This window comes from Theropithecus gelada, chromosome 1 (genome assembly GCF_003255815.1).
Source record: "Theropithecus gelada isolate Dixy chromosome 1, Tgel_1.0, whole genome shotgun sequence".
In the NCBI taxonomy this organism is placed as follows: Eukaryota; Metazoa; Chordata; class Mammalia; order Primates; family Cercopithecidae; genus Theropithecus; species Theropithecus gelada.
Window position 1 is genome coordinate 51,547,846 of NC_037668.1, and position 25,052 is coordinate 51,572,897.

At 53.4% G+C, this 25,052-nt stretch overlaps 1 protein-coding gene across 1 annotated transcript in view; it reads right to left on the reverse strand.

Annotated features, from left to right (window-relative positions):
- Positions 1-25,052, reverse strand: part of MYOM3 (myomesin 3) — a 60,153-nt gene that overhangs the window by 23,340 nt on the left and 11,761 nt on the right. Inside the window, exons 6-20 of the mRNA XM_025395242.1 lie at positions 23,500-23,595; positions 21,722-21,810; positions 19,240-19,284; positions 18,650-18,787; positions 16,770-16,931; positions 15,997-16,138; positions 14,307-14,506; positions 13,588-13,641; positions 13,005-13,132; positions 10,157-10,340; positions 7,710-7,881; positions 4,291-4,412; positions 3,700-3,887; positions 3,035-3,161; positions 1,749-1,927 (exon numbers count right to left, since the gene is read on the reverse strand). Coding sequence (XP_025251027.1) covers positions 1,749-1,927; positions 3,035-3,161; positions 3,700-3,887; positions 4,291-4,412; positions 7,710-7,881; positions 10,157-10,340; positions 13,005-13,132; positions 13,588-13,641; positions 14,307-14,506; positions 15,997-16,138; positions 16,770-16,931; positions 18,650-18,787; positions 19,240-19,284; positions 21,722-21,810; positions 23,500-23,595 — 2,026 coding nt within the window. The remainder of the gene's footprint in view (positions 1-1,748; positions 1,928-3,034; positions 3,162-3,699; positions 3,888-4,290; positions 4,413-7,709; positions 7,882-10,156; positions 10,341-13,004; positions 13,133-13,587; positions 13,642-14,306; positions 14,507-15,996; positions 16,139-16,769; positions 16,932-18,649; positions 18,788-19,239; positions 19,285-21,721; positions 21,811-23,499; positions 23,596-25,052) is intronic.

Below are 25,052 nucleotides of genomic sequence, written 5' to 3' on the forward strand. Positions count from 1 at the left end.
GACATAATCCAGGTAGAAAGAGGACATGCACCTATCCTATTTGTTAGTATCTTATTCTTTCCCATTGTGACGGGCTTCTTGAGCCAGCCTTCTTTCCTCCGGCTGCTCCCTAATAGAATGTTGATGAATGGGCTTGAAAACTGCATATCTTCCTGCCTGCTGGGGAAAAGCACCCAGGAAAACGGGCTGGAGAAATACTTCACCTTTCCCTAGGGCTGCAGAAAATGGAACCTAATCCACTCACATTCTTACAAATATTCCTCAAATAAAGGAGGCCCTGAGACACGCTGGCCCTAGGTGTAGACACTATGGCCTGTGAAAGTGGCCTTCGGTCACCTGGAAGTCTAACTCTGATTGGTTGCCTCAGGTAGTAATTTGTGTCTGCTAATAATGCTTCCAGCGACATCTTTGTTTCCTGACATGTCTAAGTGTTTGTGAATTGTCTTGGTTAGGCCAGGAGAAGACTCTGTGATTTCCTCACCTCCCGCACGGGTGGAAGTGAAAGCAACCGCCACTCCAGAACAAAACCAGTGATTCTGCTAGACTTCTCATTCAGCCAAAGACTCTACAGTTTGTTTCTCATTTAAATTAAGGAACATGTAGCCTCAGCCTCCCAAAGTGCTGGGATGCTCGGGGGCTCTAAACAGTTCTGTTCAAGGTGGGTCTGCACTGGAAACTGATCTGGATGGCTGAGGCAGGGGAACTTGAGACCTCTGTCAGGCCTGCAGGCATCTCACCTGGCTGGGGCATTGTCCACTCTTTGTACTCATGCATACATGTTTATTTATCTATGTTATATATAACATGTATATATATTATATGCTATTCACATATAAATATCCTACTCTGTATTCTGCTTTGCTTTTCTTAGCCACATAGGACGGATACCTTTTTTTGTTAATATATGCATGTAGGTCCACCTCATTCTGTTTTTTTTGAGACAGGGTCTTGCTCTGTCCCTCAGGCTGGAGTGCAGTGGTACGATCACAGCTCCCTGCAGCCTGGACCTCTCTGGGCTCAGGTGATCCTCCCACTTCAGGTGATACTCCCGAGAAGCTGTGACTACAGGTGTATACCACCACACCTGGCTAATTTTTTTTTTTTTTTTTTTTGTAGAGATGAAGTTTCTCCATGTCTCCCAGGCTGGTCTCGAACTCCTGGGCTTCAGCAATCCTCCCACCTCGGCCTCCTCAGAGTGCTGAGATTAAAGGAATGAGCCACCATGCCCTGCCCATCTCCATTCTTCACACCGTCTTGTTCCTTTAACTGCCTTATTCTTTATACTGCCTGGCACAGGATTCTACTTTTAAGATACACTGTGATGAACTTAAGCAACACCCCTACTTAGAGATGTTTCAGTTGTTTCCAGCTTGGGCCATTATAAACAAGGCTATAAGAAGCATCCTTATCCTTAGATCTTTGCACATTTGCCTAATTACCTTTCTATAATTCAATCCCAGGAGCAGAATTCTGGGGTCAGGGGGCATGCATGTGCAAATGGTGATATACCTGGCTGATAGCAAGTGAGTCTTTACGGAGGCGCCTGCCTAGCGTGGAGCAGGATATGGGCACCAGCCAGCCAGACCCACCTCCAACTTGCTGTGTGACCCTAGGTAAATTGCTCTTCCTCTCTGGTCCTCTGCTGCCATTAAGTGAGGGCAACGATGTCTGGAGGTCATTCTGGTGCTAATGTTCTAGTGGCAGGGAAGGCTCAGGGCCAGTCAGAAGATGAAGGCATAAGAACTTACCCTCAGGTGGGTGCCAGAGATGGGGCCTGGGGTGACTGGCTTCCACTGCTCAGAGCCTTCCTCCTGGAAACTGACGTGATAGCCTGTGACAGGCCCAGCTCCCGTATACAATGGGGGCTCCCACTGCAGCACCAGGGATGTGGCCCGCACCTCAGACACCCGTACATCGTACGGGGGGCCTGTGACAAATGAGAGATGGGCAGAGATGTGTGAGTTGGGCAGCAAGCCCCGCAGTCAGTCAACAAGCTTGTCAATCCATCAGTCACAGTCAAGCCAGGAAGGGCCTGCTCTGGGTGTCGCCAAGCCCGGGCCAACCTTGGCATCATGACAAAGCTTGGCTCTGGGCCTGAAACAGGGTTCACTTTTCAAAATGTGCTCAGCCTCCCCTCCTCCTAGTAGCTTCCCTGACCTTCCCCATCCCCATCCCAGACAGCACTAATCATTCTAAAGTGCTTCAGTGTTTAGTGTGGGGGCCAAGGGTGTAACTTCTAGAGTCAGACCTCTGGGATTCATGTCAAAACTCCACCTCTTCCAGATATGGGGACTTTGGGCGAGATAGTTAGCCTCTTTGTTCCTATCCCCCCATCTGTAAAATGGGGATAATAATAATTCTTGTAATATAGTGCTTTTGTGAGCATTAGTGAGATAATTTATGAGAAGTGTTTGGTACCTAGTAGGTACCCGATAAATATTAGTTGTTTATAATTGTTGCTGTCAAAAGCATCATGTTTTAGTTATCTGCCACTCAGGTAGAGGTTTTGTGTAGAAAACAGAACTGAGCTGAACAAAACGATGGAAAGGTGTGATTCTCCTTCCTCAGTGGGAGGTGAGGGGCTCATTGGTGAGAAGGCTTACAGGGTTAATGGGAACAGTGGGTAGGGTGGCCAACTGTCCATTTGTCCAAGACTAAGAGGGTTCCTGGGACATGGGATTTTCAGTAGTAAACTGAAAGTCTCAGGCAAACCAGGACTAGTTGCTCACCCTAGCAGCGCACCTTTGGGGCTGGAGATTGGTCTGTGTCCAGAAGCAGGCAGGGTCTTGGGTTGGGAAATAGTTTGTGCTGGGCCAGTTGATGGCCCAGATCAGGGGTCCTTTAAGACAGGCTTAGGACTCCATTTGTGTCAGGAATTACAGAGTGGGTTTGTGGAAGGGCCGGGGGCCTGGGGTGCAGGACAAACAGTGCAAGCCTGAATGCACAGAGGAGTGCTGCGGCCTTCATCTCATTGGGTAGGTTTGGGGAAGGAGGGAAGGGCAGGCACAGGACTTCAGGCCTGCAGGCCTCTCACCTGGCTGGGGCATTGTCCACTCTTTGCACTCGAACAGGCTGCTGGGTGCCGACAGCTCGCCAACACCTGCCCAGTTGGCAGCCCGGGCACGGAACTCATAAAAGTGGCCTTCACGAAGGTCACTGACCTTGAAGAGCAGAAACGCAAACTGTGAGACTGAGGCTGGGGGAGGGATGGGGAGCGACTCAGAGCAGGAGGTCTGTGGGGGCTTTGCTTTTGTGTTTATTTTTTGAGACATGGTCTCACTTTGTCACCCAGGCTGGAGTGCCGTGGCACGAACATGGCTCACTGCAGCCTCGACCTTCTGGGCTCATGCAGTCCTCCCGTGTCAGCCTCTCGAGTAGCCGGGACTACAGGTGCGTGCCACCACACTCAGCTAATTTTTGTATTTTTTGTAGAGACAGGGTTTTGAACATGTTGCAGACTGGTCTCGAACTCCTGAGCTCAAGCAATCCACCCGCCTCAGCCTCCCAAAGTGCTGGGATTCTTGGGAGCTCTAAACAGTTCTGTTCAAGGTGGGTCTGCACTGGAAAATGATCTGGATGGCTGAGGCAGGGGAACTTGAGACCTCTGTCAGATTCTGTCAGACTCCAAGACTCAAGCACTGCCCTCCGGTCTCTGCTAAACCAGTCATGACACAGGCTGGGGCCACCTTCCAGCCTTACCTTGCAGACCCGGGTGGGGATGGGCTGCTGATTAACCGCGTGCCAGTCCAGCTCTTCTGAGTCATGCTGGTCCAGGAAGTAGCCCAGGATCTTGCCACCTCCACGACGCTTGGGGGGTTTCCACCCAATGACCATTTCATTCTTCCCGCAGTTCAGGAGGGCAAAGCCATATGGGGCAGACGGGGTAGCTACAGGGAGGTAAGGAGGTGAGGACAGCTGCTCCCTAGGGTGGCTGGATTGGACAGTGGGGCCTGAGGGAGCCGATGAGCCTCCCCTAGTTGGTGCCCGCCCTACTCCAGGGGTTTTTCCCTGAGCCAGCAGTATCTGTGCCTCAGGAGGGCATCGGAGCCTCGGGTTTCTGGGCCTGAGGGCTTCCCCACCCGCTAGAGCTGCTCAGGCCTCATCCCATGACCTCAAGCCATGGTTACTTCCTTCCCAAAGGAAAGGGCAGCCAGGGCCAGCTCCAGTTTCCCTCAGAGGTCGTGTGTGCCACAAGCCACCAGCACTGGGCCCTCCAAGATGTGGTCTATGAGCCCCAGCTCCCCGCCCAGCCCAGGGAGGTTTGCAGGCTGGACCTGCCCTTGGACTCACCCAGAGCCTGCTTGACCCTGATGGGTTCGGTGGCGGCTGAGCTCTCGCCTACCCCAGCCTCGCTGACTGACCTGACACAAAACTCGTACTCCTTGCCTGTCCTCAGCCCGGGAACTGTAAACCTGGGAGGGAAACGTGCAGCTTTCACGGATGTACAAACAGCCTGGAGACATTCCCAAACTTTCTAGAACAACTTTGTGGAATAAGTGGTCACCAGCGTGGTAGAATTTGAAAGTTCCAGGTCAATTCTTCCTAAAAATATTGCCCTTGATCCCATGGCAATGCCCGAGATGACACCGTGGAGGGGGTAGACCTAAGGGTTTTAAAGGATGTTTGCTTTTCCAGATCCACCCTTAACATGCAAACACGCTAGGAAAGGTCCTAATTTAAAGCAAAGGCAGCCAACCCTGGACCCAGCGCCACATGGTACATCTTCAAGACTTTGGGCTTTGTCCTTGAAAAAGAACATGTGGCTGTTAATGCTTGCACTAATGCTGTGATGCAAAAACACGGAGTCCTTTCAGAGCCCTCAAAGACAGTTGTCATCCAGGGACACGCAAGGATGCTCTGGCTTAGAGAAAAATGTCCTTTTCATCCTGTCCCTTCTTGATAAGACCCAAATTGTGGCCCTCTCTCTCTTTTTACCTATCAACATTCTCCTAGAGCAAATCTTGTTTTGCAGGGAGCTCCTCTCAGCTAGTGGTCCCTGAGGAGTCCCCAGGACTTCAGTCACATCAAGTGTTGACAGCTGGCAGAGCAGCGAGCTCTCTGCTTGGGGACAAGTGCCTCTAAAGGGGGAACATGGCTTTATGGGACAGAGGGAGCACTGAAGTGGGTGATGGTCAGGCAGCACCTGAACAGGGGAGGCTGGGATGACTCCCCAGACCAGACCCCGTTGACAACAGATGACAATGACAATAATGCTGATAGCAGCGTGCCCTTGTCTGGCACTCACTTTATGTCTATCCACCAGGTGCTCCTCATAACACCCTCTGAGGAAGATGCTGTTACTTATCCCTTTTTTGGAGATGAGGACAAAGTCTTGGGTGTTGGAAGGTCCCTTAGGGGTGAAACGATCCCGTTTTTTCATGTTACGAGTAGGGAAGCACTACCACAGAGGCCGAGATGGCCAAGAGTACACAGCCAATTAGGGGCTCAGCCCAGATGGTAGCCAGGTCTCCTGAGCACCAGTGTAGCACCTGCCCACCCACCATTCATTCATTCATTCATTCATTCATTCATTCATTCAGACATTTTTGCGAGCCAGGCTCTGTGGAGCCTGATGATTCCACAGTGACCTGGGCCACCACAGCCCAACTTAGCTCCTTTTCTGCTGTTGCCCTAGGCTCCAACTCCTGGGCAGCAGGGTTTAGCCTCTTTCCAGTCATGACACATGTAACAGATGACATGCACATATGGGACAAGTTCTCTGGACATGCCAGAGCAGCATGCCACCTTCACTTCTGTATGCCACGTCCCTCGGTCATGCCACCCCATTCGTGCCAGCCCTCCAACCCCTGCCGTCCCCTTCAGGGAAGCACAGCTGAATGCAAGTTGGAGGAGAGGTCTTATTCTAGGGATAAGCTTGACTCTGAGCTAATTTGTCAAAAACCTGATTATTCTCCAACTTGGGAATTTTATCTGTTTCTAGTAACAAATTATGAGGGACCCCTCACAGCTAACTGTGAGGCACCAAAGACCAATGGGGCACTGGGGCTGTTCCTTTTTCTCGGTCAGATGACCTTGGCTCATGGCCCAGGGTGCAGGCAGCCCAGTCAGGTGTGCTCAGGGCTTGGCAAGTTGTCTGATGGAAAGGAAAGGGAGAGGTATTATCACCTAAGCCCTCTCCCCGACAGAGCTCCTATATCAAGAGAAGTTACTAGCCCAGAAGCCCCAGGACTCACTGTGCCTGCTAGGATGAGGGTCTTTCAGGGCCAGGGGATGAGGAGTGAACCTCAGAGTGGAGTGTGAGTTGGAATGTCAAGAGGCCATGAATGTGGCCCCACCCTCCTGGTTTACAGAGGAAGGAACTGATGCTTAGGGAGGGTGATGGTTGAGTGTCAACTTGATTGGCTGAAGGATGCAAAGTATTGTTCCTGGGTGTGTCGGTGAGGGTTGCCAAAGAAGATTACCATTTGTGTCAGTGGACTGGGAGAGGCAGACCCACCCTCAATCTGGGTGGGTACCATCTAATCAGCTGCCAGCGTGACTAGGATAAAGCAGTGGAAGAGTATGGACGGAGGAGACTGGATGATCTTTAGCCTTCATCTTTCTTCCACGTTGGATGTTTCCTGCCCTTGAAAATTGGACTCCAATTTCTTCAGCTTTTGGACTCGGACTTACACCAGTGGTTTGCCAGGAGCTCTCAGGCCTTCGGCCACAAACTGAAGGCTGCACTGTTGGCCTCCCTACTTTTGAGGTTTTAGGACTCGAACACGCTTCCTTGCTCCTCAGCTTGCAGACAGCCAGCCAGTTGTAGGACTTTACCTTGTGATTGTGTGAGTCAATACTCCTTAATAAACTCCCTTTCATAGGTACATGTATCCTGTTAGTCCGTCCCTCTAGAGAACCCTGACTAATACAGAAAGGGTGAGGGGTGGTATGGAGCCTAAACACAGGCCTCCCTGGCTCCAAAGCTCTCCACTGCTCTGCCCTCCCCACCTCTCTCTGGCTGTAAGCTCCTGGAGGGATGAGACCAAGGCATGGTCATCTCTATCCATGGAGTCCTGCAAATAGCACATTCTCAATGAGGTTTGTAAAAGACCATCTGGGTTCAAGTCCCAGTCCTGCCACTTACTAAGCTACAGGGGCTTTGGCAAGTTATGTAACCTTATGTAACCTCTCCAAGCCTCAGTTTCTTCATCTGTAAAATAATAAAAATAATAGTCCTACACGTATAGGCTTGCAGGTAGAACTAGATGACCTCACATAGGAAAAATGCTAGAACAGTACCTGACGCAGGGTAAATACTGTGAAACGCTGGGCTTCATTATTATTATGGCCTCCCTTCAAGGATGCCTGGTGCAGGAAGGGGGGTGATCTGGTTTGACTCTGTGCCTCCACCCAAATCTCATGTTGAATTGTAATCCCCAGTGTTGGGGGAGGGACCTCGTAGGAGGAGATTAGATTTGCTGTTCTCAAGACAGGGAGCAAGTTCTCACGAGATCTGGTTGTTTGTAAGTGTTAGCACTTCCCGCTTTGCTCTTTCTCCCTCTCCTGCTCCCGCCATGTAAGACATGCTTCCTTCCTCCTCGCCTTCCTCCACAATCATAAGTTTCCTGAGGCCTCCCCAGAAGCAGAGGCCTGTATAGCTCGCAGAACTGTGAGCTGATTAAACCTCTCTATAAAAGAAATCACCCAGTCTCAGGTATGTCTTTATAGCAGTGTGAGAACAGACTGATACAGGTGGGCAGACGTACCTGGTGCCTTGGATGGGTTTGTTGTTAACTGTTTGCCACTCAGATGACCCCACCTCCCGGGAGTAGATGTAATAACCCAGGAGCTCTGGGTCTTTCACGGGATCCCAAGTCAGGGTGACAGAGGTCTGCGTGTCTCGGAAAGCTTGAACTTGAGCTGGAGGAGGGAGGGTAGCTAAAAAATAGAAACATGGGCTGAATGAGAAGGTTGAGTTACATGGCTCTGACAGGCTGGGGAAGGGGAGGAGCATGGGGAGAGGCCAGAAGGACCTCCCACAGCAATCAAGGTGCATGAATTCCTGACCTGCTGGGGACTTTGGGAACTCTTCCATAGACCCAGAAGTGTATCCTAAAAGTCCTCTCTCCCCTTACCTCCGAGCATCTCTGCTTCCTCACTAAAGCACAAAAGCATACTCACTCATTCATCCTTACATACACACTCTCTCTCACTCAAAAGTCACCAAATCTGATAGCTTTCCTCAGTCCTTATCTTTAATCTCAGTTTTCTTTCCTTGAAACTTCTCTACCGATTTTCGTGGCTCCCTGAAACTAAGCTCCTTGAGGTAGGGGCTGCTGTAACTTGTTTAATGGATAGATGGATAGTTGGTTGAATGAATGGATGGATAGATGGTTGGTTGGATGGATGGATGGATGGATGGATGGATGGATGGATGGATGGATGAATGGATGGATGGATGGATGGACAGGTGGATATGTGGATGAATGGATGGATGGATAGATGGATGGATGGATGATGGATGGATGGATAGATTGATGGATGGATGGATGGATGGATAGATGGATGGATGAATGGATGGATGAGTAGACAGGTGGATTCATGGATGAATAAATGGATAGATGGATGGATAGATGGACTGATGGATGGCAGGTGCATGATCTTCCTAGTTCTCTTTTTATTTCTAAATTCCTTACACATCCTTTGGTGGTTCTCTATTTTCTTTTGGCCCCCAAACATTGGACTCCTCCAAGCTACTGTTCCTTGACCTGCTCCATTTTTTCTCCTGTCTTCTTATTCTTATTCCTAAGGGTCCTGCCTATCCCAGGTCTTCACCCCTCACCTCTTTGAAGGTTTCACCTCTAGCCCTGCCCTCCCTTCCTTTCTGAATTATACCAGAGCCTTGCCTGGTACAATTTAAGTCTGGTTTATGGTCCAGAGACTGCCCACATCTGATGACAAACTGCTCACTGGCCAGGCCCCAAATCAAAACCAAATGTTCACCAGAATTAAAGAAAAACACCACTTGCTCACCAACTTGTTCATACGTGCTGTGTGTGCGTGTGCGTGTGCATGTGCGTGTGTGTACTTTTTCCCTTCTAAATTATTGAAGCAGAACAAATCTAGAACTTTGAAATCTTCTCCAAATGGGACCTTCAGCAAACCAGGCTTTTCTTGCATAGGTGGCACTGTAGAAAGGTTCCTTAAAGGGCTGGTTGTGATGGCAGCTACAGGGAACCTTCTAATCTGATGAAAGGGTAAAGAACCTCAGAATCCAGAGGTCTCAGAGGTGGGAGCCCTGGGAAGCTGGGGTCAGGATGGAGTTGCAATTGGGAGACTCAGGAAGGAGCCAGAGGTAGGAGCAGTAACGAGGCCCTTTAAAACAATGGGTTTGGGCCAGGCGCGGTGGCTCACGCCTGTAATCCCAGCACTTTGGGAGGCCGAGACGGGTGGATCACGAGGTCAGGAGATCGAGACCATCCTGGCTAACACGGTGAAACCCCATCTCTACTAAAAATACAAAAATTAGCTGGGTGCGGTGGCAGGCGCCTGTAGTCCCAGCTACTCGGGAGGCTGAGGCAGGAGAATGGCGTGAACCTGGGAGGCGGAGCTTGCAGTGAGTGGAGATCGCGCCACTGCACTCCAGCCTGGGCGACGGAGCGAGACTCTGTCTCAAAAAAAAACAAAAAAAACCAAAAACAAACCCAAAAAAACACAATGGGTTTGCCAGTTGAGGACAGTAAGGTGTGCAGCTTGGAAATGACTCTCCCAGGTCCCCCGTTATGCTGCAGATGAGCAGTGTCCTGCCTGGTAAGCCAGGGCTCAGGTGGGACAGCTCAACTTCCACCAGAGAGGGTGCCAGGGGCTGCTTGGCAGTGAGCTGCAGGGTCTAGGGGCAGGCCAGAGACCTGTAGAATGGAGGGACCACTCGCTTACACAGCTGCTGTGCGGGACCCAGCTGCACTCTGTAACCCATTCGTTGCTGATCTGGAAAAAAGCAGAAGGCTGTCTCCCTCCATGAGCCTCCTGCCCAGAGAAATGTAATTTCTGATGTCTTAAAACTCCCCAGGCCTGAGGTCAAATTGCCTTTCAGCTTCATGATGGGTAGAAGGGAGCAGGGACAGGGAAGTGGGCAGGGCTTTGTCCTTGCAGCTTCAGGTCTTGAGCCTGGCCTGGCCTGCCTCCTCCCCGACCCCCTGCATCATGAGGGTACCTGGCTGGCCCGGCAAGGCGATGGGCTCACTGGGCTCTGAGGGATCGCTCAGGCCATACTGGTTCATTGCTCGCACTCTGAAGACATATGACTTCTTTTTCTCCAGGTCCAGAACGGCGAATCTCGGAGATTTCACAGGGCTTTCTGTGCTGATGGCCTCCCAGGTGCCACTACCTATGACTGACTGAAGAAACAGAGGAACTCACATTGGCTAAGCGGTTGCCCAGACCGGCTCTGTACTGGTCACCTCCAATGATCTCTGTCCCCAGCCCATGTGCTTTCATGGTCCTCTATACTCAGCCCAGGCTGCCCCTGAGCACGGAGCTCTGCCCCATCTGCCTCCCTGCCTCTCCACCTGGATACCTACCGAGACCTCACGTCCAGCCTGTCCACGATGCAGCTCCAGAGCTTCCCACACCTGCATTGTGTTGGTGGCCCCCATCCTTCCAGTCCCCCAGGTGAATCCCTGGAGCCACCCTTGGCTCTTCCTCTCTTTGTCTCATGCCCTAAATGTGCTCCAACAACAAACCCAGTTGACTCACTCTTCAAAATTTACCCAGAACCCAGCCATGCTTTATCGCCCTCATGCTCCCCACCATAACCTTGATGCAGGCTGTCAGTACCTCGCGCCTGAATGATCTGAATAGCCTCTTGGCTGGTCTCCCCTCCGTTTCTACCTATAACCCCCTTCCGTCTTGTTCTCTGTTCCCTTCTGCCAAGCCCCGCATCTCCCTCAGAGCAAAAGCTTCCCCATGGCCTGACCCCTTGGTCTGTCTGGCCACCGTTCCCTTTGCCCTTAGTCTCTGTGCCTCTCTGCTGTTCCCTAAGGGCCCAAATCCCACCTCCGTCCGGGCCTTCGCTCTTGCTCGTCTCTCAGCCTGGAATGTTCTTCCCCCAGAAATCTCTTGGCTGGCTTCCTGTAGGCCTTTATTCAAAACCCACCTTCCTGGGGAGTGGGGAGGCCCTCCCAGCCACTCCATCTGAAAATGTCAGCACCTCCTCTCCCCACACTTCAAGTTCCCCTCCCTGCTCGACGTCTTTCTCCTTAGCGCCTACCACTCACTACTGTGCGTAATCTACTGATTTACCCCGTTTATCATCGGCACTCCCTCCCCCGCCTGCTGTGTCCCCAGGACCGAGAACAGCACTGGCACATGGCAGGTGCTCCATCTATGTTTCTGGGGCAAATGAATGAATGAAAGAATGAGTTCTCACAATAACCCTGCAGGAAGGTGTTAATTTCTCTGCCGATGAGGGAAGTCAGGTTCAGAAAGTTTCGGTAATTTGGCCAAAAGTCCTGCATCTAATAACTGGTGGATATGGCATTTCACTTCGCTCAGGTGTGGGTAGCTGCAAACCTGTTTACTCTCCACAGTGTCAGGGACCCAGAAAGCAGCCAGAAACTCTGAGTCTCTGGGCAGATGGAGGGTGAAGAGCCCAGGGTGATACAGATGAGAGAGGCACCCAGAGACCGTTTCTGCTGAGTCTGGGCAAGAGAGTTAAGACCTAGAAGCACCAGAGGACCCACTGATTCCATCCTCTGTGGTCTTCCCCCTCCCAAGCCCATCTGGCTGTCAGTGGCCTAGACCAGGCAGGACAAGAAATCACCATAAGAAACCATGAAGACTGCTGAGCTCCTACTGTGTGCCAGGCTCTATTCTAAGTCTTTATGCGCGCTAATTAATTTGATCCTCACATTAACCCTACAAGCTGTGTATGATTATTATCATTTTATGGAAGAAGAAAGAGGCGTATAGAGAAACTAAGTAACTTGCCCAAAGTCACACAGCTGGTAAGTAGCAGAGATAGGATTTGAACCTAAGCAGTCTGACGCCAACATCTCCACCATGATACCCTACCACCTCGCAAAACCAGTCCCCAATTATCTATAGCTTTCCTACGTCAGAGAAAAAGGATTACCCATGAGGGTGAAAAGAGAGGCCCGTTTAGATAACCAGAGCCAGAGATTCCTCCCTGAAAATGTTAAATGCATTTATTCCCTAAACCTTCTCTGTCCACCTGGTTTGTGCCAGGCATTGTGCTGGGCACAGAAAGTAGTGAGAAGATAAACTTAGTCTCTGACTTCAGGGAGATAGTCAAGAACATCTCCTTGGGAAGCACTGACAGATCCCGGGGACTGCAGGCTCTGGCTGCGGGCTGTGTTTTATTTCATCTTCACAGGGCAGGTTCTCTATTCTATGCTGGAGGAAACTGAGGCTCAGAGAAGTTAGGACACTCACTCAGGATCACACAGCAGAAGGCAGGATTTGAACAGATTTTAACACCCATGCTGTCTTCTACTCCGCCGTCCTGCCTCCCCTCCACTGTGAAGTCCACTCTACAAGACCTGCTGCATCCTCGCCAAGGTCTCCCCTGACCCCACTCGATCCCCAGTGAGAGCCACCTCCTAGTGCTAATCACTCCGTAGGCTCTGCAAGTGCTGCTGGTTCCTGTCCCTGGCTGGAGGGTACCAGCCTCGTTTCCCTCCCAACATAGTCCCACCAAGAAGTGCTTGGCCCAGTGTGTGGTCTGATGCCAGCCGACTTGGGGGCAGGGAGGTACCCAGGAAGTGGTGGATCATATTGTCATTGTTGTCTGTGCCTTGTATTTTGTGTACTTCCATGAACAGCCTCAGGAACAACCAGCAGTGACTGGCCTCCCAGGGCTAGAGGTAGCCGCAAAGGCTATTCAATCCATCCCCGTGCCTCTGTGTGCAGCCATGCCTGGGCCCTTCCAGCCAGGGGCTTCTTTTTTATTCTCTGACGGCCTCCCCAGGGGACACTGCCCAGGGTCCCACAGCACGCTGTTTCTCAGGCTGGCCTGGGGCTGGGGCCTCGGGGTCCCCTACCTTCTCCAGGGAGTATGCCAGTGGCGCTCTGCCCCGGGGCCTCGGCTCCTCCCAGGCCAGAACCACGTAGGCCTCTCGGATCTCGCTGGCGTGGACATTGGTCGGCGGTGAGGGGATGGTCACAGTATCTGGAATCAGAGTCACCCGGGGCCGAGATGGGTGGTCCTTCAGAGACCCCCTAATCTCAGTGCCTCATTCCATGGAGGAGGGAACTACATCTCCACCCATCCCCAAGACAGGGGTAGTAATTGGCTCCAGGTCACCCAGCAATGCTGGGCATAGCTGGGGCCAGAACCCAGGTCTCCCCCTGCCCTGGCCAGGACTTTTCCCAACGTGTTCCCTCCTCCAGGAGGGCCACAGCCAGATGGGCCACAGTGACCCCAGCACTCTGGCTGCCTCCGACTAGGCCCCACCTGCCCTGATCCCCCACACCCTGCACAGGGACAGTTTCTGCCTTCTTGCCAGCTCACCTCCCAGAGTTTCCAGAACTATACAGATTCCAGAACTATACAGAGTTTCCAGAACTATACAGAGTTTCCAGAACGATACAGATTCCAGAACTACCTAGGAGGGTCCCGCATACCTTCAAAATCGTCTGTGCTGATGGTGATCTTGTTTCCCAGACCAAAGGGGATCTCTAGGATGAGAAGGGAGCATGGGAGGGTGGGGGGTGGGACAGGAGGAGTTAGGCCAGGGCCTACCCCACACCAGGCTCTGTGTCCTGCCCTGTCCCAGTCCTGGCCTTGCAGCCCTCGCTGTGCAACCTCAGACAGGTGCCCTGTGACCTCAGGTTTCTCGGGAGTCCCAGGTGGAGCCCTGCTGCTCTCAGGCCCTGGTAGACGCTCTTTCTCTTGGGACAAGTGGAGACAGAGAGGAGGAAGGAGGCGCCTGGGGCCGGGCACCCTGCCATGGTGGAGCTTCTAGCACACCCAAGTCAGCGTGGCTCCCGAGGGCTGAGAGGGCCGTGTCCCCACACTTGAGTTGAAGGACATCTGACAGGTGCTGCGGTAGGGTGCTCCCTCAGACTGGTCTCTCCCATGGACGGTTTGGTTTCGCCCATTAGACTAGCTGTATCTTTCTTCTCAGGCTAGGGGTTCCTAAGGACCGGATTGTGCCTCCTCCATCAGACTGGAAGTTCTTGAGGGCTGGCCTTTGTCTCCTTCGTCAGACTAGTGTTTACTGAGGCCTGGGCTGTGCTTCCAGACTCGGGGTTCCTGAGGGCCGGATTGTCTCCTGTGTGAGGTAGTCCTGAGGGTTCCCTGACTGATGTTCTAGAAAGTCGCTTAGGACCTCTGTACCCACCTGTCTTCCTCCGGGCGGCATCATGGTCGCCCATGACAACCAACTCTGAGGCCTTGGAGGGGAGGCTGCTGCCCGCCTTGCTGATGGCTCTCACCCGGAACCGATAGCTCTGACCTTCAACGAGGCCTTGGATCGGGCACCGACAAGTCCCTCCGGGGGCCTCATGGCAGGGGACCCATTCCCCAGAGTCACCCTGGCACCTGTTGGAGACAGGCCCCCCTTTCAGCCCCTGCCCACACTGCACACCTTCCCAATGTGAGCCTCTACGAGGACTTTCCTTTTCTTTCTTTTTTTTTTTTTTAGACGGAGTCTTGTTTTGTTGCCAGGCTAGAGTGCAGTGGCACCATCCCTGCTCACCACAACCTCCATCTCCCGGGTTCAAGCAATCCTCATGCCTCAGCCTCCAGAGTATCTGGGATAACAGACACACGCCACTACCACCTGGCTAATTTTCATATTTTTGTAGAGACAGGGATTCACCATGTTGGTCAGACTGGTCTCGAACTCCTGACATCTCGTGATCCACCTGCCTAGGCCTCCCAAAGTGCTGGGATTACAGGCGTGAGCCACCGCGCCCGGCCTGAGGGCTTTTCTTTAACTGGGGGAGCCTGCCGAGCTCATCTCTACCAATTAAAGTTATTCTCTACAATAGAAGAGGCTGGTTCCAACTTTGGGTCCCCGGGAGACCTTTTCACCATCCCTGATGCTGACCAGCAGCAGTGCCTTTCACAGGGGATCATCGTGAGCCCACGGCTGTGCTGTGCCCTCCACACCCAGCCCTTGTTTCATCTCCCTGGAAGTCCTGGGGGCATGTGTGGTCACCTTCACTGTACACATGGAGGGTCTGTGGCTCAGAGAGTGACCAGACCTGCCCAAGGTCACACGGTTAGGATCCACCTGAGCTTGTCCCCTCCCTAAGTTGGCGTGCATTCCAGGTTGACCCTCCAAGCCTGGGCTCTCTGGACCCTCTTGGTACCATTGTCCCAGGCAGTGTGACAGTGCACGTTACCCTTATTGTTACCAGCTGGTTGGGGTAGTCATAACATGTGGGTCCAAGTCTTGTCTCCACCACTAATGACAAATGAGTCTTTGAGCAAAGTCATCTCCCCACGTGCCTTGGTTTCCCTATCCATAGAAGGGGGCATTAGATAGTCCCCTTCTCTTTAGAGCGGGGTCGTTGTAAGGATGGAAAGAGATGAGGCGTGCCCCTAGCATGGTCATGAGCCCGTCTGTGGCAGCATTCGCTATTTCCTCAAGCTGGGCCTTCAGAGCCGGCCACACAGGAAGGAGGCTGGAGGTTCTGGGCTGTCTACCTGTTTGCCTCCTCCTTTGGGATCAGTGCTATTCCATCTCTCTCTGTCATTCAGGAAGGAAAATAGCCCACGAATCCACTGTGCTCAGGGTCCAGGCACTCCCTGCTTTGCCCCTCCGGGCCAGCTCTAGAGGGTCCACAGGGCAGTAGCCGACTCCAGTGTAGAATTCCAGGTATCAGCATGACAGAGACTTGGAGGCACGGATGCCCCTCCATTGCCCCTAAATGACACAGCACAGCCTGCCTCCTGTCCTGTTCTGAGGAGCGGGGCTGTGGGGTTTCTCTGAGGCCAGGCATGGGGCCTCCTCTTTGATGTGGCTCCCACAGCCAGACAGAATTCCAGCCCTAGGGCCTCTGCCACTCAAGAGGCCGACTCACCGCTCGACGGAGTAGGCAGTGATGGCGTTGCCCCGGGTGTCACTGGGCGGGGCCCAGGTCAGGATGAGGCAGTCTCTGTTCACATCCAGGCATCGGACGTTCAGCGGCGAGCCTGGGGCCCCGGGGTTCTCGGCCTCAGCATCTGAAACCCGGGGGTGAGAGAGAGGCCCTTCTAGTCAGTGGCCATTTGGTGACAGGCCCTTCCCACTCCCATCCGGCATCCTCTTCTCATCCATCCTCCAGGGGCTCAGTTTTGATCTTGAGGACTGGGGCCTGAATATTAGTCCCCCCACCCCCATAGCAGTATCTGAGGGAAGGGTGACAGTACCATTTCTTGGGGGCCCATTTTACACCAAGTACCTGAACAAGTGGAATAATGAATTCCAGCCCCAGAGCAGCCTTCCCCTCTTTGGATGGGGAAACTGAGTCTCACGGAGGTGAGTGAGTGACCTGCCCAAGGTCACCCAGCTGGTGAAGCGACAAAGCCAGGATATGAACCCAGGCCCTAAGCAGTGGCCAGAATCACTCCAGCTCCACACTCAGCTCCCCGCCTCCTTGGCTCCAGCCGGGCTAACTCTCAGGCCATGTCCCTTTGGAGAGTCACAGGATGTCATGTGGAGTCTTGGAGACCCTAACCCAAAGCCCTGATTTTATGGCAGAGAAATTGAGGCCCTAAGACAGCAGGGCCCTTGCCTAAGGTTCCACAGCAAACGAGGGGCAGAGCCCTGGTCTCTGGGCTTCTGCTGCCACCTCGCACGCACCCATGCCCTCACCTCTCACAAGCACGTAGGTGCTCTGTTCCCGGGGTCCGAAAGGTGAGGGCACCTGGACCGTGTAGAGCCCCTCATCCTCCTTGTAGGTGCAGGACACCTTCAGGGACGCCTGGCAGTCTGCGTAGAGGATCTTCCGACGTCTCGAGGACCTCAGTAGCCTCCCTGTGGAGGGGAAGTGGGGGGCCATTGAGTTTGTGGGGGGTCCTGGTCTCACCTGGGAACCGTGGAAACTCGGGGGGGCCTGGAGACCCTGGCTAGGCAGACAGAGAGGCTGGTGAGGCTCAGCTCAGGCCTTGGGTGCAGCTGGTGGCCTCCAGGGCTTCGCCAAGGTAGCAGAGAACTCTTCTTTGCAGAGGGCTTGGGGAGGAGGGAAGGGCCAGTGTGGGGCTGGGGCTCAATGAGGGAGTGAGGGTTTAGGGACATAGCCAGTGACAAGGTGAGGAGTTGTAGGTTCTCTGAGGAAGTAGGAGCAAGAGAGATGGGTCCCTGTATGGGGTCAGGGACTCAAAGAAGGAGGGCCCATTTGCGGGGGGTGGGAGCTCAGTAAAGGGCCTGGGTCTCATTGAGAGAGCTGGGGCCTCGGTGAGGCGGGTGGAGGACTTGTTGAGGGGTTAGGGGTCAGGGAGGGGAGTGAGTGCTCATGGGATGGGAGCTTAGGAGGTGGATGGGGACTCAGAAGCGGAGTCCGGGGCTCAGGGGCGGGCCCTGCCCTGAGGCCACACTGTGGGGCCAGCTCTTCTCTTTACCCCATGGGAAGACTCTGCCCTCCAGTCAGCACCTCCATTCCGGAAGATCTACAAGTTTGGGAAAACATCTCAGCCTTGTTATTGCAGCTGTCAGGGATCCTGATGGCTTCCCTACTCCCTACTGCCCCAGCAGGTACAGCCTCCCTGGGCTCAGAGCTGGGGGTGCCAGAGGGGCACTCTACTCTGGGTCCTTAGGCTATAGGCCTGGTCATGGATGGGGTAGGAGGTCCATATCTTCCTGCCTTGGCTCTGACCAGGCTTCTCCAGGCCTTGCCTGAGACGTCCCCAGAGGCCTCCCAGCCCACGGGTCAGCAACTGTTTATCTGCACCACAACCCTGCCTCTGAAAAGCCTGATGCAACTGTCGCAGCTTGCCCCGAGCGCTCGTGGTGCCCTCCTGCCTCCTGACCTTGGGGCTCTGTTCCCATTGCTTTAAGAGCCCTCACTCACTTTTTTTTTTTTTTTTTTTTTTTTGAGACATAGTCTCGCTCTTGTCCCCCAGGCTGGAATGCAGTGATGCCATCTTGGCTCACTGCAACCTCTGCCTCCCAGGTTCAAGCGATTCTCCTGCCTCAGCCTCCCGAGTAACTAGGATTACAGGCACCCACCACTGCACCTGGCTAATTTTTTGTATTTTTAGTAGAGATGGAGTTTCACCATGTTAGCCAGGCCTGAACTCTTGACTTCAGGTGATCCACCCGCCTCAGCCTCCCAGAGTACTAGGATTACAGGTGTGAGCCACCACGCCTGGCCTCCCTCACTCACTCTTAGGGAGGTAACAATGCATGTAAATGGCTGAGCAGGTGCTTGGTCAGTGCTGGTGGCTACAATTGTGCTGATGGCTTCCTCCCTCCTCCCTCCTCCCAGGTGGACACAGCCCCTGGACTCATGCACATCTGCCCCTACCCTCTGCCCCAGTCCCAGCCCAGGGCCTGGCACCCCACAGATGCTTGGTGGCCATTTGTGGGGTGGCATGGTCTGACCACACCTGGCTGTACTCCTGCTCTCCTCTGCCTCTTCAGCTCAGTTGGTACTGGTTGGAGAGAGTCTCTCTACTAGGGGTCCTCTCTGGCTCTGAGTTGAGCTTTGGAGGTGCTAGCTCTGGAGGCTGGGGGCCAGGACTGGGGGTCCTCACCGTCTCGGAACCACTGGATGCTCTCAGCATCTAACACATCTTCCGAAAACAAGCATGACAAGGAGAAGGGTTCCTTCTCACGAGCAAAGACTGGCTTCAGCACCGAGGTGAATTCCACGCTGGGGCCAAACATCGATCCTGGGGTGGGAATGAAATTTGGGGCAGAAGTTTTTGAGGCAGCCAGCCCGGCCTGGGACTTAGGAGTGAGGACTTTTCTGGGGCATCCCCTCTCTTCTGGGTCTTGACTGGGAGAAGGGGACCTGGCCTTGGGGTAGGATGGGAAGAGATTTATCTAGGTAGGGGCCAGAGAAGCCAAAGAGCAAACATCTGAAGGCCAAGTCCGCTGGTTTTTCTGGCTTTGCCTTTCAAACCCAGTTTTAGTCAGAGGACAGTTCAGCAGCCGGGGACAGCTCTGGGGTACCCTGCGGCCCTTAGAAGTCAGGTGCAAGTGTTACCAGCTCATAGACAAACCCCGGTGGACATCCTTTTATGGGCAGCGGATGGCTATTTTCTAAACAGGTACCAAAGTGGGTTGGGGAGCAAAGCCTGAACAAAGAATCCCAGGTCCCATGCTCCCCCAGCCGACTTACTTTTGAAGATCTCTGAATCGAAGCCGGCATCCTTCCCCAGGTAAGCTGAAAACCAAAGGCAAATGGAGTTGGAGAAGGCTCAGACCCCACATTCCTATGCTATTTTGGGGACATAGGCTTTGGATATGAGTTTGAGTCCTGGTCTGTTGGTGGCTCCCCCTTGTGGCTTTGGGAAAGTTCTTTCACCTCTCTGTGCCTCAGTTTCTTCAGCAGTAAAATGGGACAGTAATTCCTACCTGGGGCAAGGAATGAGCGGGTTCACATGAACCAAGCCCCCAGCCATAGCCTGACACATGGCAGGTTCTCAACACATATTGGTTTCCTTTGTCTCCCCAAACTTGCCCCCAGGATCACGCATTGTCTTCACAGTGGTCAAGCCCAGTCAGAGACGCAGAGACGCGGGCATTTCTGGTGGGATCAGGGAGAGTGGTGGGGGAGGGGCAGCACTGAGAGAGTCCAGGGGCTGAAGGGTGAAATCCAAGGTAATGTTGCCACAGACCACCAGAGAATAGTAACAGCAGCTCTTACTCACACAGTGCTTGCCCCATGCTGTGAGGATTAAACAAGCCAATTAAACACATTGACTCATTTAATCTTCACAACAGCCCTGTCAGTGGGTACTATTATTATCCTGTCAAACAGATGAGAAAACTGAGGCACAGCTGTCCAGACAACACCCCAGGAGCCTGAAGCTATGACATGACACTGGTCCCTGGAAAGGCCCTTCCTGAGCAAGGTCCAGAGAAGGGCAGGAGGCTGCCCGAGATCACACAGGTCAGTGAAAGAGTTAGGATTGGAACTCAGGGCTCCTGCCCCCCAGGCCACTAAAATCACCCAAGTTGCTATGGAGATGAGAGCAGAGAAGAGGGTGGTAGTGGCGGTGAGTAGAGTAGGAGGAGCAGGGGGTTGGCTGGAGTCTGGGGCCAAGAGCAAGCCTGGTGGACCCTGGAGCTGCCAGCCTTGATGGAGAGAGGGACAGGGATCTGGAAGGAGTGGTGGGAAGGATGGGTGGGCAGAGGGAGGCAGAGCCCCAGTCCCTGACCTTGGGCTTGACTCTGGGCACGGCCTGTGGGGACAGCTCAAATTTCTGCACAAGAGCTTGGCCTGGCAGCAGGATCTGCCTCCGAAGAGCTATTTAGGGAACAGGACAGTGGGTGGAGAGGGCTGTGCAGGACAGTTTAACAAGGTCTGATGAGAGGCAGGGAGGGTGGGCTGGGATCCACCTGTCTACCGCCCAAGACAGCTGCCTTAGGAGCGTGTGTATGGGTGTGTGTGTATGAGTGCATGTGTGTGAGTGTGTGTGAGTGTGCATGTGTGTGCATCTGTGGGCTTCTCTCTCCCGGGGGTCCTGGAACTCAGGGCACGGCATTCTTCTGGGCCCAAATGTGTGACCCCCTTGGGCAGTGCCCTGCCCTGGTCATGGGAGTGGGTACCACATGCCAAGGCTTATCACCTCATTTAATCAACACGGGCATCTGAGAGAGGTGGTAGGATTGTAGGATTCTTCCTTTCACAGATGAAGAAATAGAGGCTCAGAGAAGTGAGGTGGCTTCCCAGGTTTACACGGCCAGCTGGCGGCAGAGCCATGATGTGAACTCGGGTCTGGCTGACTCCTGAGTGTCTCCCTGCTTTATGCTGTGATTTCAGATGCCCAGGGGGTGACCTCCAGGAGGGGCCCAAGCCCAACTGGAAAATGTGCACCAGAACCCACATGGGGCAGTGAGGGTCAGGTGGGGAGTTGCTGGGGTTTGACCTTTGCCCCAAGGACCCCTCAGTAGGGTTGGCAGGGCCAGACCACCCTCCCAGAGGCCCTGAGATGGATCCCGACCTAAGCGCAATCCGGTGGGCCAAGCATGCTCTCTGGCATGGCGGGCAGGTGGGTTCGCCTTGAACAGCTGTGTAGGTTGTGCTCTGCGCAAAGACATCCCCTGAGAGAGCAACGTGGGGGCTAAAATTCAGTCTGTTTTCCATTTGCCAAGCCATGTGCCCTGGAGTGGGAGCTGCACCTGCCTGCAGAAAAGGGGCCTCTTTCGCTAATTCATCCACTCAGTTCACACAAAGGTGCCCACCATGCCAGTGACGACTCTGCAGAGAGAGCTGAGTTCAAGTCCCAGCCCTGCCACCATCTGGCTCAGGATGAAGTCAGGTACCATCAAGGGTGTCTGGCACACAGTGAAGACTCAGGAGAGGTCAGTTCCCTTCCCCTCTCCCAGTTGCTCTTGACACCAACCCACAGGGACAGGTGATCCTGCCTCACTCGCCTTCCACTATCAGCCCATGCCAGGCTGATGGAGGAGACTATCACCTGCTACGAAGGCCTCCAGGGAAGCGGGAGTCTCCAGGGCTGCCCTGGTCACCCAATGCCAGGCTGAACAGCCTTGTGCAACGGCCTTTCCTCAGGTCTCACGCAGACCCATGTCCTTGTCTGCTCAGCTAGGGTTTGCTGTGGCCCGGACTGCCTGTTGGGGATGGGAGGACTTACTGCGGACGAGGACTTTGGCGAAGGAGGAGGCCTGGCCGTAGGCATTCTTCACTCGCACAGTGTAAGTGGCTGAGTCCTCAATGGTGCATCTGAAAAGGAGAGAAGGAGAAGTTCCTCCCAAGACTGCTGGGCTCCAGGGGAAACACAAGTCCCCATAGGTGGGTGGGAAAGGCTGGAACTAAGGAAAGCCTCATGGTGCCAGGAAGAGACTTTGGTCACAATCTCTGAAAAGCTGTGTTTTTAGGTTGGCCACTGCACCTTTCCACGCTTCGGTGTCCTCTGAAAAACTGGGGACACGACACCACCTAAACCATCTCAGGAGAAAGTGCTTTGAAAATATGATATGCCACATTGCAGTTATTGCTGACTCTGGAGGATCAGAGAGGTTAAGTGACTTTCCCAGAGTCACAGAGCAAATGGAATTCAACTCAGCTTCAAACAAGAATCCTGGAGCGGGAGGCTCCTTCCTTCTCAGAGAGCAGCAGACAAACTTGGTCAAGGCAGACTGCAATCTGGGTAGAACTGGGCCAGACACCCAGGTGTTCCCAGTCTCAGATATGGGTCTCACCACCAACCAGGCCAACCCTGTCATGTTCCCAGTGGAAGCCTGGGCCAGCTCCATCCTAGGGGCACCCTGGTGACAGAGGGGAGGTGGTAGGATGTGGCACCTCTGGCCCCATTAGCAAGCAGAGGCCCCTTGATGCCTCCTTTTTGCGCCGGTCACTCAGCGCAGGAATCCCTCTTGCTTCTGCCTGCCCCTGGAGGTCCCCTGGGCCTGCACACCTTCCCCGACTCTGCAGTCCATGGGGTGCCTCCGTTATATGGTCAGATAATTGTGTCTCCCCACTTCTGGAGGGTAAGATGACTGTTCTGCTTATCTTTGTGTCTCTGAGGTCTGGGTCGGTTGAACTGGAGGGTTTGGTGTTTGGGAAACAGCCCAGATAGAGAGAAATGGCTCACATCAGGCCCTGCCGCATAGCAGCTGTACAAGACCCTTAACTTTCTGGGCCTCTTTGGTCGCCTGTGACATGGGGTGCTCCCTCAAGCATGGTGGCAGGGATTATGGATTGTATGTGAAAAGCACCTAGCACAGGGCTTGGCACCTGGGAGGAACTCAGCGTGTGGCAGCTGATAGGAATGATGAGTGACACATATCATCTCATTTAATAAGCCACCACGCCTTATATTCCTATGTGGCCTCCCCGCATGCGCCCTGCCTCTTCTCTCAAAACCATGCTTAGGACTCACCATCTGCTGAAAGGCTGAACTCTCTCCCATGTAATTGCTTCCCCTCACATGTATACGTCTGTGTATACAAGCACATGTGTGAGCACTGTGTATGTGCATGTGTGCACGTGTGTGTGCACTGTGTATGTGCATGTGTGCATATGTGTGTGCACAGGTGCATATGTGCGTGTATTATGGTATTTTCTTTCCCCCACAAGGAGCCTTCCCAGCATGCCTAGTTCAGTGTCCAGTCCGCACGGCCAGCCTCTGAGTCCAAATTTCTCACCGTGTATCTCAAGGCATCGGAATGACATAGTGGGTGTGTGTTACATATCAATTCCTGGCTCCGTTCCAGACCTGCTTAGTCTGAATCTCTGGGAGTAAGGGGAGGGTCTGCCCTGTCCCAGGAATCGGTATTTTCACCAGCACCCCAGAGACTTCTGAAGAAGGTGAACCTGGGCCGCGGCTCTGAGGAGGGGTTTGGGATCCTGCTCTGGCCTCGGCGGTGGCAGGGCCTGGAGTCATGGGTCTCTCCAGGTCCCCAGTCTCACCTCCTAATCTCCAGGGACAGCAGCCCGTAGTTGTTGGTGATTCGGTATTTTCCGGCAGGAAAGAGGCGGGGATCAATCCTTGTGTCATTTTTGTACCTGTGGAGACACAGCGGTCTGTGGCAGGCAGTGTGTTCCAAGTGGGAGGGGTCTGGAGTCTCTCGGACGGGGATTCCAGCTGCAGGTTTTTGTTTCGCTTTGTTTTGTTTTTTGAGATGGAGTCTTGCTCTGTCGCCCAGGCTGGAGGGCAGTGGTGCGATCTTAGCTCACTGCAACCTCCGCCTCCCAGATTCAAGCAATTCTCCCTGCCTCAGCCTCCCGAGTAGCTGGGATTACAGGTGCCCCCACCACGCCCAGTTAATTTTAGTATTTTTAGTAGAGACGGGTTTCCCCATGTTGGCCAGGCTGGTCTCGAACTCCTGACCTCAGGTGATCCACCCGCCTCAGCCTCCCAAAGTGCTGGGATTATAGGCGTGAACCACCATGCCTGGCCTTCAGTTGCAGTTTTGTGTTGCTTACTTGCTGGTGCGATCGGAGCAGCACTTACGCCACTCTGAGCCTCAGTTGTCCTGACCTGTGAAATGGGGGTATGAACGCACTGGCCTCACAGGGCTGCTGTGATAATTAAATGGGATGAGCATATAAAGGCTTTCCCCTGTGCCCACATACCACAGGTCCTTAAGGGTTTGTTTCCCTTCTGGGGGCAGAGAAGAAGGAGCCTGTAATTAGGGACAGCTGCCCCTCCCCCTACCCAGCCATCCCCAGGGGTACCCTAGGACCAGGCCCCAGCTTTTCCCTTCCCTCTGAAGGGGCTTGCCAGGGAAGGAATCCCAGACCCCTGCCTCTCTTCCCAACCCCTGAGGATGGCTGTTCTTTTTGGTTCTCATTACAATAGCTGGAGGAGCTTTCAAAAATCTCCATGCCCAGTTTTTGAACATAAGGCTGTGGGAATTTGCATCGGAAACTGCTAATTGTTGTCCAATATCCATTCTCGGGGGAAATAGAATTTACTCATGGGTCACCCAATATATGAGATATCTCCTTGCCTCTCTTTCTGCTAGGTGTGGTCGTATGACTTAGTATTGTCAACAGCAAGTGGGGACAAGAGTCATGTGGCTGCCCCGATGACACCCTTTGCCCCCTTTCACGTCATCGTTCCCTTTGTCCTTGGCAGGAACAGGGAGGTGCTGGTGGCTGTCTCATACCCTGAAGCTCAGGGTTGACCCTCCAGGAGTGATCTGGAGCTCAGTCCCTGGGGAATCTGCATCCAGGCATTTAGATGGAAGAAAACAAGCTTCTAGCTTATGTAAGCCATTAAAAACAAAACAAAACTCCAGGTCCAGGCTGCATCCCAAATCAATGAAATCAGAATTTCTGGGGGTGAGACCCTCAGATCCGTATTTTGAAAATCCTCTGGTGAGGCCAGATGCGGTAGCTCATGCCTGTAATCCCAACACTTTGGGAGGCCAAGACTGGATGATTGCTTGAGGCCAGGAGTTCAAGACCACCCTGGGCAATATAGCAAGACCGCATCTTTACAAAATATTCTTTAAAAT